We start from the raw sequence: 21817 nt of genomic DNA, 5'->3' as shown, positions 1-21817 counted from the left end.
TTTGCAAGAAATGACTAAGCCACCGGGATGTTTCACCAAGTGCACAGGGGCGCTCTCGGAGGGGAGGGCAGCCTGAGGAGCCAGCGGGAACCAGAGGGACACACTCGGGGGCAACAGGCTCCACTGACGCCTCACATGTGGCCTGAAACACAAGAACGTCCCACAGCACTTAACTCCTTTGTGTCCAGCTGGTGTTTTGTGTCTCCGCAGACTAGCTCATTCACAGGCCTAAGAAGTAACGATCAAAAACTACTTTAGAGAATACAGTCAGCAATATTGTAACAAGGATGTATGGTGTCAGGTGGGTGCAAGACTTATCAGAGTGGCCAGGCTGCCGAACTGCAGCAAGTCCCAGGGACCCTCGCCATGCCCTGCGTTACCTGAAGGAGACCTGGGGCTTCAGGTGGACGGCAGCGTTCAGGCAAGAAGAGAGGCCACTTAGCAACTGGTAGAGAAGAATTTCACTATTTTAACAGCGAGTATGGCCCTACAGGTGAGAACCGACTGGAAGATCAACTCTGCCTACAGGCAACAGTGAAAAGTTCCACTTGACCAGAATTCGCAAAGGGAATGAACAGAAATAATGACATAACAGCTGGGATTACACCATAAAGGCCCTCGAATTCCAAAAGGAAGAATTTAGACAAAGATGAAGCAATACAGGTCCACTGAGAATATTTTGATGGCACCTTCAGATCACAGCGGATTGGATGTGGATATGACATGGTGTGGCCTCCTATAGAGGTGACGATTTGCTGTCGGCGCTAGGAAAATTTCTCAACTCTGCCTAATGACAGTTGAAGACCTAAAAATAACTGTGTGGAGGGTTTTAATGGTTTCCAACCATCAGCATGAAAAGTGTCTAGAAGAGTATGAAGAAAACTGTGAATGTGGGCAGACACTGGAGGGAAGCACACAGTTAACCCCACCAGCTTGCATGAGGACTCTCAAACGGGAGGGAATTAATGAGGGGCCAGCAGGTAGGTAGGACCAAGGCAACAGGAAGTGAGGAAGGAAAGACTCGAAAGCACAACATTAATGAGACCTACCATCTGCAAAGTGCAGTTGACCTAGCGCACTTTCATTTACTCCACACAGCAAGCAGTAATTACCATTTGTAAAACGCCTCCCCATTTAAACAGCCCTTTTATATTTATTATCTCCTTAATTATCATCCCTATTTTACACATAAGAAACTGAAGCTCAGAATTAGAAAACAGCTTATCTAACAAGGGAGAGGGCTGGAACTCAAACTCTAGATTCCTTGGCCAGTGTTTCCCTTCACGGCACAGTGGCCTCAGAGATGGTGGCGTCATTCCTTAGTATTGCAGATGTGGCCTCAGTGTTCTAGGCAAGGAGAAAGCTAAGGAGCTCCACTTATAGTTTGTATCTTCAAGACGTAAACCTTCTAGGCCAAGACTTAAATGGAAAAAGCCTCACCCTAGAGACTGGGTAAACACCTTCTGATACAGATGACTGTTTCTAGAAGGACCCCATTTCTGTTTTATTAATCAAATTGAATTTGGGGATCCTCAAAGGCAGGAACCACGACTTTTTTTTTTATCTTTGTCTCCTCAGACCCTAGCACAGGATCTGATACTCCAGAAGTACTTGTTAAATAACTTAATGAATATAAATTTAAGAGCTTTAACAGAAATACCATGAGATCCTTCCCTCAAAAAATGAGTCTCTAGGAAGTGGGTGGTGCGACCAACAAAAGACATTATACTAGACCTGGTCCCCGGGATGCTGACAGTCCAACAAGGGAAAAAAATGGCATATACTTGGTTGACAAGGTGGAAGTCTCCAGAGAAACCGAGTGTGATGAGGGCTGAGATGCATTTGCTGGATTTGACCGTTAATCCTCATCACAACCATATAGAGTAAGTACTACTATTCTGTCCACTTTACAGATGAGGACACTGAGGCACAGAGCAGATAATTGACCTGCGGGAGCTCATACAGATAATGCGTGGCAGCACTGGGTTCATTCCCCACACTCTAGTTCCAGAGTCTGTTGTTGGAAACACTGTGCTGTCCTGCCTGACTTCACCTTGCTTCCCCACCGCGCCATCCACCTGGTCAATTCTCATTCTCCCTTCAATACCCAGCTCAAGTATCACTTTCCCCATGCTGCTTTCCCTGCTCCCCCAGTGTTAACCACTCATTTCCATCCCAGCATTGTCATTGTACTTGGTCACACTCCTGTTATTACATGTGTCACAGTCTATCGTGTCCATGTAAGGACCTACCCAACCCTGCACAGAGCTCAGATTGCACCTAAGAATTACCCTGACCTGTGGAAGTACCCAAGTTTATTTCCTGAACAGCCCTTTACTCATCGGTACCCTATTTCAGTCCCCTGCTCTCAGTTTACCAGCCCTCACTCATCTCCAGCCCCTTGCCTGCTTCAGCCCTTCAGTTGGATGCATTGTTTACCCACTTCCAAATCTCCTTTTGCTTGCTCTCTGTCCTGAACTCTCCTCCTCTGACTGAAAACCTAATTGTGTAATGACCCCATTTCAGCACGGCCCTGGGGAGTTGCCACCATAGGCAGCTCTACTGGAGAGGACTGACCCCCAGCCAAGTCTGGACAATTCATACTTCCTTGGTTTAGCTCTTTTCTCTGGTTTCACTCAAGCTACCTATGGGCCAGAGGAGTTATTGAAGGAATAAATGTCCTACAGAAAATCAGGAAAACTCAGCAACCAGGTTGAGGAAGAACAAGAAGGATGGTACAGTTGGGTCGCAGCTGCCTCACTCCCTCCTTCACCATTAATACAACTCAGCTAACATCCAAGCAGCTGCTTCTCTTACTTGCAGTTAGCAAGTGGCTTATCCTACCCCTCTGTCCTGCACATTCCTTCCAAACTTCATCGCTTCTGCTGATTCACAGCTTCTGCGTCTTTGTACTTTGGCTTGGCTGAAACCTCATGATTCTCTCTATACAAATGTTCAGCTTCAGCGCCTTTAAATGCCGAACTCTCCTCGTGTTTCTAATTTCAGTTTCCCAAGAACAAGAAGCTGACGGGTCCAAGCTCATCTTTCCATGTCATGTCATGAAACATCCCTACTGTCCATTCTGTGGATTGGCAGTCCCAGAGTCCCGAGCTAACTTCCGTGCAATCAGCTGTGACAGCGGCACAGAGTCAGATCATGCAAAAATTTACCAACTGGGCTAGCCCTTCAGCAGAGGCCGTAAGTGACGTGTTTTCCCTTAAAGACGATTGTGGTATGGGAGGTCCCCTGATTCAGGTGTGGAGTAATTTGGACTAATGACTCTTTAATATTTTTTTATCATAAATTTTTCTGAGTATCAGATTAAAGCTATGGATCCTCCCCCAGGAAAAAAAAACTCTCATGCAGAAAATTTCACATAACTCTAGGGTATTTGTGGACCCCACAACCATCCATGGAATGCCCCCCGAAACACCAGAGATCTAAAGTCGACCTCCAAGGAAGACACTATAACTCATTCATGTTTGTGTCTCTCATGCCTGGCACTGGGCTTGGCACATAGTAGGTTTCCAAAAGCATTTGTTGAATGAATAAATTGAAGAATTCATTCATTCATTAAGGTTAAAGAGGTTTTTCAAAGCCAGAGAGAAGCTGAGAAGTTTGTATTTGATGTAAAAGGTATTGAGGAGCCAGTTTGTTTGGTTCTCTTGTTGTGTTTTGTTTTTAAGTAGGCAAGTGATCAGAGCTGTGCATTAGGAAAACGTTTTTAACAGTCAGTGGAGCAGATGGTAGGGCAAGAGATCAGTTAGAAACGGGAGGAAAGAGGGAATGAAGAGCTAAACTAGAACACTGGAGGTGAGAGTAAAAAATGTAAGAGGCAGATCCAAGAGAGAGCATAAAAATAAAATGGCTACTACTTGGCACTAGATAAGACCTGAGGGTAAGAAAGGGATTTAGAGTCAAAACCTGACTCCAGCGTTCTCAAGTCAGGAGAAAGGAAGAACGGCAGTATCATTAACAGAAACAGCTAGCAAGGCGGGGAGAGGGGAGAGGAATGGGTATAGGGAAAATGAATTATTTCTTGAATTACTGAGTCTGAGGCTCAGGTGGGACTTCCAAGTGGACTGAAGAACAACTGAAAATATGGGTCTGGAGTAGGGTTTCCAGGCAAGAATTCCTCCCCATTCTCAGGAATGTTTTTCACTTTCCTATTCCCGAATCCCGAGATATAAACTGCTTTCTGTTCTCCACGATGAATCGTTTCCACAAAGTAACTGCCAATACTACCAACCACCTGGGTTCAAGGAGCCGATTTTACCGATTTCCCGACCAACTTTTCTCGGGATTCGGGAATGGGAAAGTGGAAAAAAAAAATTCCCGAGAACGGGCGGGAATTCCCGCCTGGAAACCCTAGTCTGGAGTAGCTGAGCAGAGATAAAAATTTGCGCAGAAGAGAGCAGCTGAGGCTGCACCAGTGGATGCCAGGAAGCAATTTACCCCATGCCGTGCAGCACACCATCTTTCATTCGCATCTACTCCAGTGTTTGAAGCCCTCTCAAAGCCATCTTTTTATTTAACAGTCATAACAATCTTACGAAATCGGAAAGGCAACGTCACCTACTTTTATCAATAAGGAAATGGGGAGATTTAAGGGAATGAGGGGTTCTGACAAAAGTATTGCAATCACATAACAGACCCAAGATCAGAACCCAGAGATTTTGATTCTTACTACGGCTCCCAAGTCCACTGCCAACTGCACCCAGATAAACGCCCTCCCTACTCGCATGGGTCAACTTTTAATGGCAGTAGGTAGTTTGGGGTTTTGTCGTTGTTGAATCGTCCGTTTAGAGAGAAGTTTGAGACAAAGTGCCCCAGTGGGCACAGACCACCACTGTTCTCTGTTAACCACCTGCGGTGGGAAGGCACAGTGCCGGATTGTAGGGAACTTCCAGTCTATAACGGTGGGCCACACCCCGTGTTGCACGTTTTTTAAACGGTATGGGTCTACCTATCTAACCTGAATGGTCAGAATGAGCTCCTAATTGGAAAAGACCCGCCCACAGACATGGCCAGGTTTCCCCGAGGACCGCTAGGCAAAACTTTTAATTCAGAAAAGTCAAAAATCCTCAAGGGTCACAGGACCAGGACAGAAAGATGGTTTAAGGCTCAGAGGGGACAATGGGTCTATGTGAGTTTTAAGATGAAGTTGTGTGTTTGGCTGACAAGTCCAGATCTGCTCGGCCCGAGGAGTGAGTCAGGCGGGAGCCCGCGGGCGGGGACAGGCGGGGACAGACAGGGCGGGGACGGGAGGAAACCCCCGCCCTCCCGCCGCCAGCCGCAGCCCAGAGCTCGCCGCGCCGCTTCCCACTCGCAGCCTCCGCGCCCCGCTCCACTCCGACATGGTAAGCCCGACTTTTTTCATATTTCTCCCTCTGAAATCAAAACAAAAACGCCACCGTATACTTTCCACCAGGCTTGTTCTTTGATTTCTATGTGGACGTGGCAGGAAACAGCGGGAAAACTCAATGCGTGGGAGGGAATTAGGGAGGAGAGGATGGAAGAAGTCCTAACAGTACGCCTGGAACAACAGCCCAAAGGGGCCGCGCCAGGGCCCTTGTTTTCCCGGCGAAGTTTGGGGCTCGGACTGGGGAAGTGGAAGTGAACGGCGAGCCCCCAGGAGGGCGCTCAGGGTCCCACTCCGCGGGGAAGGGCGCGCCCCTGGGGCCAGGGAGACAAGTCACAGACGCGGGTGGACTTCTGTGAGCGGGACCAGCTATTGCTGTAGACCAGAAGGGCCGGGTTCAGAACTGTCCTCTGAGCCCTGGGAAAATCAGAAGTTTCAGTAATCTGCCGGCAAACGGCCAAGGCTAGGAGGCTGAAACCCGAGCCGGTTCCAGGAGCTCAACCTCCACCAAGAATGTGGGAGGAGCCCGCCCAACCAAGCCCCCTCCTCCGTTCCTTTTCCTGCTCAGCCACCATCCTTGCCGGCGCTCGCTCGCTACACGCCTGTGTTCTCATCTCAGCTCCTGCCACTCGCACTTTGCATTCTCTTTCTGTCTTTTCCATTAAAGCCACCGCCACAATCACCTCCCCCTTGGCCTCTCTTTGGTGAAGGGAGTCAGCAAACTTCCGCCCGCGGACCACATGGGGTTTCTGTTCCACCCCCAAACTACCAATGGATTTTGCATTTTTACGTTGTTGAAAATCAAACGAAGAGCAATACTTTGTGACACGCGAAAATTACATGAAAATCAAACTTCAGCGTCCACAAATCAAGTTTTAGGGGGCCCCGGCCACGCCCATTCAGTTATGAGTTGTCTGGGGTTGTGGCCCCTCCAAAAGCAGAGTGACAGACCATCATGGCCTGCATGGGCCAAACGCGTTTACCATCTGGCCCCCTTACAAAACACATTTGCCAACCCCTGCTCTGTGTGCCAATCTGTACTCCACCCACTCTTTCCCTCTTCTGCTTTCCATGCCAAAAGGGAGAGCCAGTGTCACATGGCACCTTGGAGAGTAAGCACTTATGCCAGCAGCTGGTGAAGACCTGGAATGATTGCCCGGGAGGACAGAGGTGGATGCCACCATGGGTCCTTGGAAGGAAAAGGGGGATGCTGGTTAAGAAGAACTGAAATACTTGAGTCTTTTTCAAGTGTTACTTCTTTTTCACATTACTTTTTCTTGGCTTTGCTTTCCTCCAATGTTCAGCGTGCATTTTTCAAATTCTTTCACAGCATCCACTTATACTGTTTGTCTTTCCTATAGCAGTCCCCACCGAATACACCCCGAAAATACAGTGAGGTGTGGGGAGCGCCGGCCTCCATCCAGGCGGGAGATCGGTTCTACTGGCCTTTGGCCACCACCCCCACCTGGGGCCACACTTTCCATCTCCGGTTCTCCCTCCGTGGGAACCATCTCCAACCCCCCTCCCCAGCTCTACAGATTTTGCTGCAATTGCATTTCAGTAATTTGATCATTGTGCTTTTTTTGCTTTGTAAAATCACCTGTGGGGAGAAATGCAGAAGTTTTCATGTTCTCCATGTAGCTGATAGCAACAGCTTTCAAGAGAACAAAAGAAATCTAAATTACAGTCAAGACTGATGTCCATGGGGGAAAAAAAGGAAAGCAGAAAGCCACTTTGCAAGGGGGAAAGCAAAGCATCTGGATTCCAAGGAAAAGCAGCAGAGGACCCTTCTGTAGGTCTAGGGAAGGGTCAGAAAGCCCGGTTGCCTTAGTCTGGAACCTTCCGCCTTCTCTGGTGCGCCCTCCTTGTTCCTGTCATCTGATGCATTAGTAAGACAGTCGATTTTAGTCCCGATAAGAAAAGCTGTTGTGCAAACACATTTGTTTCTAGGCTACAGTGTTTTTGTTTCTTCCCCAAACCCTGAACCTACCTAAGAAAAAGTTCCAACCATGTAACTGTTGGGAAAGATTCCACCTCCGGAAGCGTTCTTCAGAACCCACCTTCCGAAGGGCTTTATAGTTAGATGCTCCAGGATGCAATGGGCAGGCTGATAAAGCACCTAGAGAAAGAGAAGCAAGCCTACAGAAACGGGGCAGGGAGACCGGCAGCCGCGCTTAGCACATGAGTTATGGGACGTGAACGCCTCCAGCCCTGGGCTCCAGGAAGTCCCTCTCAAGAACAAATTAATGGCTAAGCGCTAAATTGCAAAGTCACCATCCAAACAGAGATAGATCGTTGTTCATGTCCCGAGATCAAGCTTCAGATGACGGAAGGGTGTGGCCCGGCGAGTTTTCCAGAGAGTCTGCAGTTGCGGCTCTTATCCACCAGGGGGAGTCGAGCAGTTCCTCGCTTCCAGGGGCCCCGGGGGCCGGCTGGAATGACCCGCACACACTCAGTACGATGGAATTTACTTGAAGACTTCTCTTTACCGGGAAGCAGAGCCCAGCACAGGATTTGAGTCTCCTGCTGCTCCTGGGACAACCACAGCCCAGGCAGCTCTGTCGATGCCCTGGGAGCTGTGGAAGCAGCCACCCGAGAGCCCCACATCAGCCTTCCTGGTTTAAAGCCACCAGAGAAGTTCCACCAGCCATTCTTGTGGGAATTAGTAGCATCTAGAAGTAGGAGGAGCAAAGTCTGAGGACTGCAGAAAAGGGACTTGGAGACCGTGATTCTAGGTGTGGCTCTGCCGTGTGCGTTCCTTGCTCATGCCTGTTTCCTAACATGTAAAATGAATGGTCCCTAATTTTCAAATATGAATGCTGCTTTTGCACAGCCAAAAAATTCTCAGATCGCCCACCCCACGCACAATCATATAATAGCTATGCTTTCCGTTTTCTAGGAAATGCGTGAGCCTCAGGAATTAAGCAATCCTTTAAAAAAAAAAAACTGCCATTCCATTCATCACAATAGTCTCTATTGGAAAACTGGAAGTTTAATCTGTAGACAATAGGTGGTGTGCATTTGCATTTGTGGATGTGTTACACCTATATTTACCAACATGTTCTAAAAAGATGAGTAGACCCTGCCTCCCTCACTCTCACCTCCGGTTTTCTGCTTTCAAACATGCCCACGTGCTCCATAGTTCCCCTCTCTCTCTCTGTTTCCCCCCGGGGAATGAGCATGTGAGGAGATTAGGGAGGGAAGCTCACAGAATGGGACTTTCTGTGCTTGTCGTAGACCCCAGAAAATGACCCAGTCTTTTAGGAAATGGCTTTGACCCAAAATGAAGAGACGAGATTCCCTGGACTGTTCTCTAGCAGCCGGTCCTTGACATCTTGCCCTTGTTTGAGCCCTGAATTGTTTTTTTCTCCAAAGGCAAAAATGTCCAGCCCGACCGAGACCGAGCGGTGCATCGAGTCCCTGATTGCTGTGTTCCAGAAGTATGCTGGGAAGGACGGGAACAAGAGCAATCTCTCCAAGACTGAGTTCCTAAGCTTCATGAATACAGAACTGGCTTCTTTCACGAAGGTACAGGCCGCAGCCCTCACCCCCCACCCCCACCTCACCATGAAATGACACTGGCAGAATGGCTAGGAATAAAGGGCCAGGAGCTGCCCCCCCCCCCACACACACACACACACACACACACTCCTGCCTCCTTTTTATTCACTCCAAGCCGGGGGTCTACAAAGCAGCCGAGGCTGAGCCCCCAGCCTCAGAGTGAGATCTGAAGGACTATTAAAGGACCTTTTCTTCGAATAAGGTGTGTTTAGGCATCAAAGTTAGCAAACTACCTGACACAGGGAACAGTGATATGGTTTTGGTTTTTTTGCTGTTGTTCTTGTTATTTTGTTTTTTTCCATTTAGGGAAAAGGGCTTGTGAAATGGTAACTGGCCTAACAGAAGAGTTTTCAAATTTTATCCCTCCACCCCACAGCCTCTAGGGTAGCCCCTTCCAAAAGGACTTTCTGCAGTGGTGGAAACAGTGTTCTGCAGTGGCACTATCCAATATGGTAGCCACTGACCACGTGTGCAACTAGAGACAGACTTTCCGAGTTAATTAATTTAAACGGCCATACGTAACCAGTGGTTGTGTGTGTGTGTCTGCTGGGGGCCTGGATGAGTGAGGCTGGTTAGACAGGGCCTGCATCCTATTTTTACTTCAAATCACTACTTTTATCCAGTTTGTATATTGGAGTTGCATGCAATACTTGAAAAGAGCGTTCCACTGTTTTTGTGAAATTGAATCACCCCTGATTGTCACAGAAGAACCCCTGGAGTAGGAGGCAGAAAACCCAGGTTCGGGTCTGAGCTCTTTCCCTTAGGCAAGTCACCTCATCTCTTGGAGTCGATTTTTGCGTCTGGGTAGCGGGGACACTAATAAGCCCGACCCTGTACCTCACACTCTTGTGAGAATAAAATGTGGCAACGTATTTGAAAGCATCTTCGGAGGTACAATCTAGAGGTGCTCTTCAGATTGTCATCGTTACTGTCATTATGCTTCTGCAGAACCAGAAGGACGCCGGTGTCCTTGACCGCATGATGAAGAGACTGGACGTCAACTCTGACGGGCAGCTGGATTTTCAAGAGTTCCTTAATCTGATCGGCGGCTTGGCGGTAGCTTGCCATGAGTCCCTTACCAGTCCCCGGAAGTTCATCTGAGGAGCCCTGGGAGCTGGCCTCCAGGCCACCCCTGAGCCAGCGCACCCATCACCCCGTGCAGACCACTCCTGCTGGGAGCAATAAAACGTTGCTTTTTTTTAAAACACACTGGAGAGTCCGTAATTTGTGCAAGGGAAGAAGAGTGGGAGGGATGTAAATGAGACCGACGAATGCTGCTTCACAGCAAATAGTAAAAATGCATTTTGGGCGTATACGTAATCATGACTAATAACACCAACAGAATCATCTCTGAAACACTCTGACTGACGGAGAGATATCTCTTGTTGTCATTACTCACATATTAAATATCTATTCGCCCCTACGACAGGCACTGGCATAGCCTCTGGGGACACAGCGAGCAAGACAGACAAGGGCCCACCTTCACTGAGCTTACTTCCTAATGGGGGGAAAAAAAACAATGAATAAAGGACTATGAGAGTGCGATACATCCTAGGAAGGAAAAATTACGGGTGGTGTGTTACAGGTTCACGGGGGTTGGGGGAGGGCAGTCTTCTGAGGAGACGGCATTTGTGCTGTGAGCTGAAGTATAAGATGGAGCAAACATTTGGAAAGATGGAGGACGTTTCAAGGGCGATGGCCCTGAGGTGAGAAAGAGCGGGATGGTGGAGGACCACACAGGAGGCTAGGGACAAGTTCTGCACGTTTGCCTGGGGGCTGGTATTAACATTAGTTGTAATTTCCAAGTCCTCTGATAAAGCTGCTGGAAAGAGCCCAGAAAGAAGGTAAGTGGGGACCCAGGGTTAAGGACAACAGATTAGAGAAAGCATTTAGAGAACTAACACTCCTCCCCGAGCAGCACATGGGGAAGTCATGTGTTTCCAGAGAAACTGGTTCCTTCTCCGTCTATGTGAGTTGTAACTTCTCAGTAAAAATCTCTCTGGAGCACAGTTTCTTCCTTCATAAATTAATAGAATGAATCAGACCATTTCTGAGGCCGCTTTTTGGGGGGAGGGGCAAGGGAAGGTTAGCTCTGAAATTCCAGAATGAAGGCTGGTGCTTCAGGCTAGCAAGTCCCCAGATTGTTCACATAGAATTGGATGAGTTTTCCCTAAGTCATTAGCAACATGGGGTGGGGATGGGGGGCAGTTAAGAATCTGCAGCGAGAGTCTCCATATTATTTATTCCCTTGCTGGTACATCCTACATAAAAATAATTAAAAAGTGTTACTATTCCAAAGAAAACTGAGCCAGGGAAGAGGTGGAAAACCTCAGGCAGCCTAAGGTGACTGGCCCGGGCTTTCAGACACCAGGCTCAGAGATCCAACCAGGAAATCTTTACTTTGATGGCACCCTCAGGTTTTGATAAGAAGTCAGAGCCAATCATGACCAAGCTTCTAATTCAAGATTCAAATCAACAACTGTGGAGTGCCTCCTGTATGCAAGGTGAGAGATGGAGAGGGAGACGTGAAGAGGAGACAGTGGTTTGGGGAGGATGTAATGTGCTCGGAGAGGGTGTGTTGCATTTGAGGTGCCATAGGAGGTCCAGTTGTCAATGACCGTGGGCATCTGCTGTTGAAGTCTGCAGAGAAGACCTAGCTTGAGAAACAGAGAGAGAGAGAGGAGGGCCTGGCAGGGAGCCCTCAACTGGGACAAGGAAGCAACAAGAGCAAGAAGACACGTCAAAGGACAGAGTATGGTTGAGAAGGCGGCTGGTGAACATCAATTACTATCCTCTAAGCTGGTGCCCCTCCAGTCAGCAGCCGAAGCCTCATGCCTCCCACGCTTCTTGTAAATCTCACGTACCTTCATTCATTACTTGAGGCCAATGACCACTCCCATCCATCTCCTCAACCCAGTTCTAGCTCCTAAGCTTCAAAGCTGCCCCCTAGATTTCTCCACATAAGATAATACAGTTAACTTCCACGCATTGAACAAACATTTACTGGTGATGGGTAAGACACGGTCTGTGTGTCAGGCCTCGGTGAAGCATAAGACAGAGAAGAGCCCCAAGAAGCGTGTATTCTTGAGTTCACTGTAACCCACACTGAACTTGCCCTCCTCCCAGCCCCCCAGCCTGCTCCTCCTCCATTGCTTCCCATTTCAGGAAATGGCACCTCGTCCACCTCGGTGCCCTGCCCAGAAACACGGAAGTTAGCTTGGACTCCTTTCCCTCACTCCTCACGTCCTTAAATCCCTGAGTTCATCTGATTCTCCACCCAAATCACCCTGAATCCATCCCCAGCCCCCCGCCCGACCCAGGCCACCCCATCGCTCCTCTGGGTACCGCAGCGCCTTCCTCTGGCTCTGCCTTCTCCAGTCCTTTCTCCTTCCTGAAGCCTCTGCTCTGCTTGCTGTCTGGCTGGAAGCCCTTCAGTGGGCCCCTCAAAGCTCGTAGGCACCCCCACTTCGCTCAGCACCTCATCGGCCCTGCCCCTCCGCCCCTGCCCTCACATGTGCACCCTGTACAATCCAGCCATATTGAGTGTGTTTCGTTCCCTCGGCACACGGCTTCTCTCACCTCCTGGCCTGCGCTCTGCCTGGGGCACTCTCCCACCTCTCCATACGTGTACGTCTCCACTTACCCTTCCATCTCAGCCCAGATGGTTTGTTCTCCAGGAAAGCTCGTTAAACTCCTTAGTGGGGATGGGGTGTCCCTCCCACATGCTAACGTGCCCTGTACCTCCCTTTTACAGCACTTATACCAACTGGCTGTTTGTACACTCTGCCTTTTGTCTGGGTGAATATCTCCAAACTCACAGCTTTGATCTACATGCTGATGACTTAACATTTCTGTATCCCCAGCCCAAATCTCTAGTATGCTCAGCACCGAACGTCACCTGGCCGTCCTACAGCTCGGATTCTTCTTGCTGCAGGTGATAACAAATTCCACTTAAATTGTTGTAAGTAGAGCAGGAATTTATTGACTCATGTAACTGAAGGACCAAGAGACAGCTTCAGCTCTAGCCCAGCTCTAGGAGCTGGCGTCTTTCTCTCAATTCCTCGTCTCTGTTTTTTCAATGTTGGCTCCATTCTGAGGTCCCTTCCTTGTGACCTTGAGATGGCTCTCTGCATTTCTACGGCTACAAACTCTCAGGTGAGAATCCCCTGAGAAGAGGGGAGAACAATTGCCTTCACGAAAGTACTGAGATTCCGTCTGTTTGGACCACCTTAGATCGTGTGACCACGCCAGGCCAATCAGCGGGTCTTAAGGTATGTGGTGCACTGCTTCCCGTAGACCTTGGTGTGTACTTGACTCTTAGAACCGAGATGGACCCCGGCAAAGTACGAGCACCAACAGTTGGGGCAAGTGGATCGGGTTTAAGAAATGGATACTGCAAAAACAAGGAACAGACACACACCTCAAACTCAACACGTTTTAAACCACACTCTGCATCCTTCTCCCAGAACCGGATCCCCTTGTTTCTCTCCTGATTTCAGGGGATTGCACCTCCATCCACCCAACTGTCCAAACCTGAGACCTGGGGGTAATCCTAAACTTCTTTCTCACGACCACATCCAAACAGCCGTCATTTCTTGGGGTTTATCTCTTGCATGCTCACCCCCTCCTTTCCACCTTCATTGCTTTATTTCAGACTCTCTTTTAACTGACCCACTTAACATCTCTCCATTTCTTCTACTGATGGTCATAGAACCACAATTGTCCAAGGCTAACGAAGAACTTTGTGGAATCATGTTCACCAAGCATATACGTGTGACTTCTCCCAAACTTGTTTCTATCAGTTGTACTTGATCTTGTAACATGCATTTTAATTAAATAGTCCAATAAAATGGGTGCAAGAAGATAGCTGCTGTCTTTATGAAAGCCAAATTGAATTCTTTTCAAAGACTTGATTAGAGAAATTCACTAAAAAAATCACTGTTGTTGCTGTAGGTGTAGCTAAGAAAACTGCAAACAAATAGGGGGGGAACTCATAAAAATCTAGAAGTACCTTTTACTCAGATTGCCTCACAAGTATTTTAAATTCTCTAATTAAAAATCATTATAAGGCGATTTATGCAAGAAAGGTAGTACAGCAAATATTGGTAAATGTACATGTTTTAAGCTAAAGTAAATATTTAAAATATTATCATTTTAATGAATTTTTTTTTAATTAACCAGCCAACTACTAGTTCCTGCCCTTCAGAAAAGACAGCCTCTGCCATTTTGCAATCAACTCCCTCCCTCTTCTCCCTGTCCCCAGTTTGACCTCTTCCACTCCTTTCCCCACCCTGTGACCAAAGTTTTCAAAGGCAAACTTGATGGTGTCACTCCCACGGTGAACCCTGGGCACTGGTTCCTCTTCACCAGCAGGATGGAATCCATACTAACCTTGGGGCACTCAGCCTTCTGGTCTGGTCACCCACCTTCTCCAGCCTCATTTCCTGTTCTCACCAGGACCACTTTTTCTCTTTGGCCAAACACTCCTGAGCTGATGGCAAATATTGTGCCTCTGTGCCTTCTAAATCTCTTCTTGCTGCCCTGGAAGCCCTTTGCCCCCTTCCCACCTCTTCCTACTGTCCTACAGAGCAGCACAAGTGTCACCTCCCCCAGGATGCCCTCCCTGCAGTCTATGCTTCTACAGCACTTATCACTGTATCATGATGATGCTTTCACTTGTCTTCCCAACTTGACTTTGAACAGAGACCTAGTGAACCGTACCACTGTATCACTAGTACTTAACGTGGTGCCTGGCATATAGTGGGTCTAAAAAATAGATAATGCTATAAAATCAGACACTGATTGGCATTTCCCTCATAATTAGTGATGTTGAGCATCTTTTCATATACTTATTGACTATCTGTATATCTTCATTGAAAAAAATATCTGTTTGAGTCCTCTGGCCATTTTTTACAGCTTTATCGACGTAGAATTGGTATACAAAATACTGCATATAATTTATGTATTCAAGTTGGTGACTTTGCCCACTTTTTAATTGGGTTGTTTTTTTCTTTGTTATTGAGTCGTAGGAGTTCTTTATATATTGTGGATATTAATCCCTTATCAGATATACGATTTGCAAATTTTTCTCCCATCTGCAGGTTGTCTTTTCATTCTATTGATAGTGTCCTTTGATGCACAAAAGTTTTTAATTTTGATGAAGTCCAATTTATCTATTTTTTCTTTTGGTGTCGTAGTCAAGAAATCATTGCCAAATCCAATGTAGACTTTTTTTTTTTTTACTGAAAAAAGAAAAGCCATCAAGCAAAGGTCCATCCCTTTTGATGAAGATTTGGGGCATGAGGCTAGGATTTCTGTCAAGAATGAGGAAGGAGGAGACACAGCAAGCCCCGTTTCCTACTGCAAACGATGCAGTTTAAGTATTTGGCCAGTTCCAAAGGCATCAAAAGAAATACGCAGTGCCTGATCACTGCATTGTACACCTGAAGCTGAGGCTGAACAATAACGAATGTCAACTACAAGTTCATATATATATAAACTTAGAAATGTATAAAAGTGGATATGTAATGGCTCTGTGCGATGTCAGAGGGATAGTGGATGGGGGGGGTTCACACAGTGTGAGGGATATAAATGATAAACGTCTAAGTATTACTTTGTCTTGTGCACCTGAAACTAATAAAAAAAAAAAAAGTAATATCCAGATGCCCAAAGCACAAAGGGAATTCTGGCTATAAGAGTATGTCACAGTTGAGGCCTGTGACCCCGGGCTGTCGTGGATAACAGGAACTGAGCTCTTAGCTAAAGAGTTGTCCTGTCAGACAAGATTTAGAATGAGCCAGGGGGGCAGGGACTGGGAGAGACATGGGACAAAGTCATCCGAAAGCGGTCAGAACACTGCACTGATGCTTTCTGAAGACAAGGGGCTCAAACACACTGCTCCCTGGCACCGAACCCCTGGGGCGAAGAAATTGTCTAAAAAGTGCTCCGGAGCAGTAAGTGCCGTAAAACCCTAGACAAATGCAAACCACCTCATGGAAGCACATCAGGCCAGCTGGAGGATTTCCACAGAAATAAATCCCGCTAAAATGGGCTCATGGACAAACATTACACTACACAGGTGGGACCATCAGTATGTGCAAAAGATGACAGACTCTGCACCCAAGTAACAAGGGAGCGCAGTCTGGAATGGACCTGAACGTGTGTTTAAAAGATTCAAATAAGTAGAGCAAGAAATAGGATACATAAAGCAAAGGCAGGAGTACACGAAGAGAGAAAAAGAAGCGAACAGAGAATCTGTAAATGAAATATATAGTCGTGCAAACATAGAAAGGGTCGTGAAGCTGGGCACTGGAATCACCAACAGCTCTTGGCCCTCCTGACGGGTGGGGGCGAGGCTCTCTCCCCGCCCACTGGACCTCAGGAAGCCCTGTGACTCACCACACCGCCCACCTGACAATGACCCTATTGTACTGTCCGCGTACCTGGTGACAGATGTGTTGGGGCAGAGAGATGGAGTCGGCCACACCTGTGCAGCAACCACGATAACTCATGCTTTGTGTCTCCGCCCTCCCTGATCTAAACCTCCCCGTCACCACTGAAAGCATTCTTGGACGACCGGATGACCCAAGTGAAGAAGGAAAATTCTGGGAGGGCCAGACAAGTCTGCACTGGCCAGGGAACCGGGTTCGGATTAATTCGAGCACCTGTGAGAACAGGCAGTGAGAAAAAATGGTAATCCCTGGCCTCCCCACCCCCACCCTGCCCACTGAGAACGCAGCCAAAGCAGAGAGACAGGCGGTCCTGCCACCACACTCGTATTTCATCCTCACGGAGACTTAGTGGCACCATTATCATGAAACATGATCTGTGAGTCCCCACCAGGGCTTCTGGTAAGAATGCAGAACACAGACAACGACTCAGGAACATAAAGAGATTAACTTCTGGAGGAGGAGGGAATCCAAATGTGAAAGTGGGATCAGGTGTAAATTCGCCTCAACGAGGCGGCAGAGGTTGCCTCCTGGATGCTAGCGCACCTCTCCTCTTTCCTCACAACTGAACCCCCCCAATGCCTTGCAGTCGGGCTGCTTTCCCCTCCCCGAGGCCGAACTGCTTTTGCTTTCCCAGGGTCAGGCAAGTGCTGGCTGTGCTCCCAAAGCTTCAGAGTCCTTGGTCACGGCACTGCTGGCCGTGGGTGACCACAATCATCCCCTTCCTGGATTCTCACCACGCCATGCTCTCTCCTTCCCCCCAGTCTGAGAAAACCTAGATTCTGGTCCGAGAACTACCTCGAACCAGCTGTGGGATCTCAGGCGAGCGATCTGAGTCTCCTTAGCTGGGAAACGGAGATAGTGGTACTTACCCTGCCTTCCTACGGGGTTGTCATCCTACTCAAGGGAAACAATGAGTGTGGAAATGCCCTTAAAAGACAATGCCAGGCACAAATGATTGCTTTCACCGCTTTTTTCTTTATCATGGAACATTTCCACACAAATAGAGAGAAGAGTATAATCTGACTCATGGGTAATTCATACCCTCCTATATACAGCCACACAAACACTGGGTTGTTTTGAAGTAAATCCCCGAAGTCGTATTTTATCCATCCAACAAATCCAACATATAGACCAGAATTTCAATACAGGTCTATAAACGATAAGCACTCTTATTTTAAAATACGATCGTGACATTTGTCCACACCTAAAACAAATTAATGGCTGCTGTTGGCGGTCCACGGACCACATATTAAGTGGCCAGGATCTAGCAGACACATACATATAATCTCACCAAGTATATTTACCAAAATGTGAACATGGTTACCTCTGGATGGCCCTTTTTCTCTTTAACTGTTTCTGTATTGTCCATTTTTCTATCAATGGATACAGATTACTTTTATAATCAGAAAGGCATATGTAAGTCTTAAACTCACAATGTCCTCACAGTATTCAAAATAAAGTTCAAATTTCTTCCCTCAGTACCTCAGGTGCTGTGTGATGTGGCCCTTCATGGACTTTCTGTCCTTATGTCCTGCAACCTCCGAGCACAGACGCCAGGTACTCACCAAGCCTTCCACGTCATCTGCAGTTGTCGGAGGCCTCTCCCTTTCCCCGCATTCCTGACCCTCCTCACCTGGCTAGCTCTTCTGCATCCTTCAGATTGGCCTCGAGTAGCTCCACCGCCAACAAACCTTCCCTAACTCCCCCATCCCCCATCGCTGCTCTGCACTCCAGCAACCAGAAGTACCTCGGCCCGCAATACTTTTTTTTTTATTTATTTTATTTTATTAAATTTATTGGGGTGACAATTGTTAGTAAAATTACATAGATTTCAGGTGTACAATTCTGTATTACATCATCTATAAATCCCACTGTGTGTTCATCACCCAGAGTCAGTTCTCCTTCCAGGCCCGCAACACTTTTCACCTTTGCATTCTCCGTCTTCAACCAGGGCCACTCAGCCGAAAGCAAACCCCACAGCGGAGCTATTCACTCTGCAGCCACCAGGGGGCTCCACAGCACTAGCTAGGAAGTAAGGACACACCCTCTCCCCGAGGCTTCACAGCAACTTCCCACCAGGAAACAGGATTGCCCGGAAACCCCAGAGCTCGCTGCTGGCTGATGCGCTGGAGGCACCAGTTCAAATCAAGCAGCCAGCAATTCACAGGGGATTTGCGTCACCAGGGCCCCAGGGAGTCACACTTCTGTGGGTCTGAGCCTTCCTCAGCCGCATTCCACTATCATCAATGAACACAGAGTATCTGTGGCTGAAATAACTTTCCCTTTCATACAGGCCCCCACAATTTCTGCCTGGAATGCCACTTTCAAGTTTTAAAAATGAAAAGGGAACTACACATGACACTGGCAGACCACAGCCCATGACGGGCAGCTCCCATCTTGCGGCGTTCTCCCTGGGCACCAACATTCTTGGGGTTTTAGAAAATCTGTTCTGTTCTGGCCTAACTATCTAACTCAAGGGACAGGGTCTTTTTTTTTTTTTTTCCTCCTTGGAAGAGACCTGGGAAATCAGGATCCCTTATGGAAGAGGAGGGCTAAAAATTCCCAGGATTTTCTTTGTCGGCCACCCCACCCCATAAGAAAGGCAGACCCACCAACTTATGACTGGTTTTCATTAAAGTTTTGTTTGTCTCTTTGTTAAGTGTTTAAGAGTCTGGCCATATTCAGGAAAATATTTTTAAATAATTAAAAGACCTTGAGAGATTGGCTCCTACCTTCAGGAGGCTGCATATAGATCACTTCATATCACCCCCATAATAACCCGCCCCCAGGATACGAACTTGAAACTCATTTAATGGAGGAGGAAACGGAGCAGAGACTTACTTGGCTACGCGCAAAGCACTCATCCAGCAGAGCCAGGATTCAGCGCAGGCCTGCCTGGCTCCAACCAACCCTCCACTGACTAATAATGATTGTAGCGAACACGAGTGGGGCATGACTGTGTGCCAGGCACTCTGTTCCATGCATCTTCTCAGTGATGTTCACAACATCCTTAGGGGGCAGGGACTACTACCAAGTCCATTTTCCCAGATGAGAAAACAGGTTTGGAAAGGTCAGGTGACATGTCCAAGATGGCTGACAAGTGGCAAAGCAAAGAGGATTCACTCCCAAGCCTGCGCTCTTAACCACTACGCTAGGTAGCGTCCCCTCTCCAGCGTCACCTCATGTCACCCTCCCCTATGCTCACCGCTCTGGTGGTTTTTCACTTCCCCTCTCCGACCAAGGCCTCTCTGCCTCCCAGCCTCTGTGCATGCTATTCCCTCCACCAGGAAAGTTTCCTCGTCGCCCTTCCTTTATTTGCAAATCTTGTTCCTCTTCTTCCTCAGAGTCTGGGTTTAAATGTCCCCACCTCCATTTAGTCTTCTTCCCTGACTTTCTTCTCTCTTTCCCTTTGATGCTTCTTTCATTCAGGCCCTTGATTTTTCCCTTCATGGTACTCCTTACAACTTACCAACATTTTTATATTAGTTCCGTGTTCCCCTTTACTTGTACTTGGTCTTTCCCACTGGACTGTAAGGCCTCTGAGGGCAGAAATTCATCTGTCTTGGTCATTAACCTACCCCAGTCCCCAAAACATGCTGGATCTTAGGAGGTGCTCAGTAAGGATTTGACAGATTATAATCATTAGAATTTGCAGCTCACCTACAGAAGAAGCAGATGGTCCCTGACCCCAGGCTAGGAGTTCTCATGCATTAAAAAAAAAAAAAAAAAAAAGGCTGCAGCCCTTCAGCTTCTGCAGCTCCAAAAGACAAGTTAGCCCCGCAAGCACAGCATCGGTGGAGCCTTCTGGCTCCCTCGAGGGAAGTCTGCTCATAGGTGCTCACCCACAAGTCACACATCAGAGACCTGGGGCCACAGAACAGCCCTGCCTGGCCTCCTCAAAGCCCGTGCCTTGCAGAGTGAGGGGTCACACAGTGGCTGGGAGCCCTCCCTGGAAACTGCTGCCTCTGGGGCCGAGCCAATGCCTTCGTGGTCACTCCTGGTTCATCCTCTTCCATTGCCCCAGGAGATAGGTGTCTATCCCTATTTTATCCATAAAGACACTCAAGTTCACAGAGGGGAGATGACTCACCTGCAGCCACACAGCTAGTAAGTGGAGAGTCACTCACTCCTTTAACATTCTTCAGTGGCTCCTGTCACCTTCAGAATTAAGCTCCACACTCCTTAGCAGAGAATCTCCAGTGGTTCCCCAGGAAGGTATTTCCTGTCGGGCTCAACCCCACCTGAGGCCCTCAGGGACTCTGCTCTCTCCCCATGCAGAACTGGGGCCATTCCTGGAAAGGACGTGCCACCTCACAGTTCCATGCTGTGGTACACACTTTCCCCTCCTGCCTGCCCGTCGTACCGCCCCCCCCCATTGTCCCCCAATGTGGCTAATTCCTACTTGTCCTTTAAGATCCACACAAACAAAGATAACCCCCAATAGGAATCTACCCTAAGAACATAAACACGTGGGCAAAGATGTTCAAAAGTCATCTGTTTCTATGTCATTATTATTTGTGACAGTAAAAAAAACAAACAAAAAAAAAAAAAACTGGTAAGAATCTAAATGTTTTAAAAAATGGGAAATGTTTCATAAATTATTTCCTTATTTCGGGTGACAAGGAGAGCCGCACTTGGGAGTTTGTTGTTTTGTTTTTTGGATTGCCAGCCAAAAGCCTTGTCCAGGGGACTGTAAATCGAAGGCTCTCAAATGAAGGGCCACGGACGCTCCTGAACTGGATAGTTAGTTACCTTTTGCTGCAGCTGTGATTCACGTGCACACAATGTCTGGGCAGGCAGATTGTTGACCAAGATGGCACAGTCTCTGTGTGGTGCAGAGCACAACGTGATACACACAAGGAAACTCAGAAACTGTATGCATCTGCCAGGACCTGCGAGAACTTTGCCTCATGCGTATCTAAGAGAACGTGATCCGGGCAGTAAATCGCTCTGCTCGAGCAGCATCACGACACTGCAGTGTGATCTGTATAAGAGTGTAATTACTGTACATGTAACCTAATCTTTTTGCAAAATACTAGCCAAAAATACTAGCACTCCAAAGAGTGCCACTCTATTCGTTAGAGTTATGCTGTAACAAATAAGCCCCAAAATTCTGGGCTTCTTTCTCACCCATGTTTCTAGTCCGTGTGGTTTTCCTCCACTCGGTGACTCAGGGACCCAGGCTCCTTCGAACTATGGCTCTTCCACCCCTAGTCTCAGAGTCTGGCAGTTGGAGAGAAAGAATGTGGACAAGTCACCTCTTACTCACGTTGGCCTAGAAGTGACAAATCACTTCCTGTCATTTGCTGGTGACTAGTCACAGTCCCACCAGGGTGCAACAGGTGCTAGGAACACAATCCCTGGATTAGCGGCCACTTCCCAGTGACACTGTTACACTATAATGGGAAGAACACACATTTCTGGTGGACAGCCACCCTCTTTG

The 21817-nt window shown here is 47.8% G+C and overlaps 1 protein-coding gene and 1 long non-coding RNA gene across 3 annotated transcripts in view; one reads left to right on the top strand and one right to left on the bottom strand.

Annotated features, from left to right (window-relative positions):
* The window catches only part of LOC109451576 (uncharacterized), a 420408-nt gene that overhangs the window by 269608 nt on the left and 128983 nt on the right, over window positions 1-21817 (bottom strand). The window lies entirely within an intron of this gene.
* On the top strand, window positions 5229-10128 carry S100A11 (S100 calcium binding protein A11). Its single transcript, XM_019739884.2, has 3 exons — window positions 5229-5360; window positions 8738-8890; window positions 9872-10128. Exons 1-3 carry the CDS (start codon window positions 5358-5360, stop codon window positions 10022-10024), a joined length of 309 nt encoding a protein of 102 aa, XP_019595443.2. The 5' UTR covers window positions 5229-5357; the 3' UTR covers window positions 10025-10128.

This window comes from Rhinolophus sinicus, linkage group LG14 (genome assembly GCF_036562045.2).
Source record: "Rhinolophus sinicus isolate RSC01 linkage group LG14, ASM3656204v1, whole genome shotgun sequence".
Taxonomy (NCBI): domain Eukaryota; kingdom Metazoa; phylum Chordata; class Mammalia; order Chiroptera; family Rhinolophidae; genus Rhinolophus; species Rhinolophus sinicus.
Note: the sequence above shows the minus strand (reverse complement) of the source record. Positions and strands in the feature narration are given on the sequence as shown.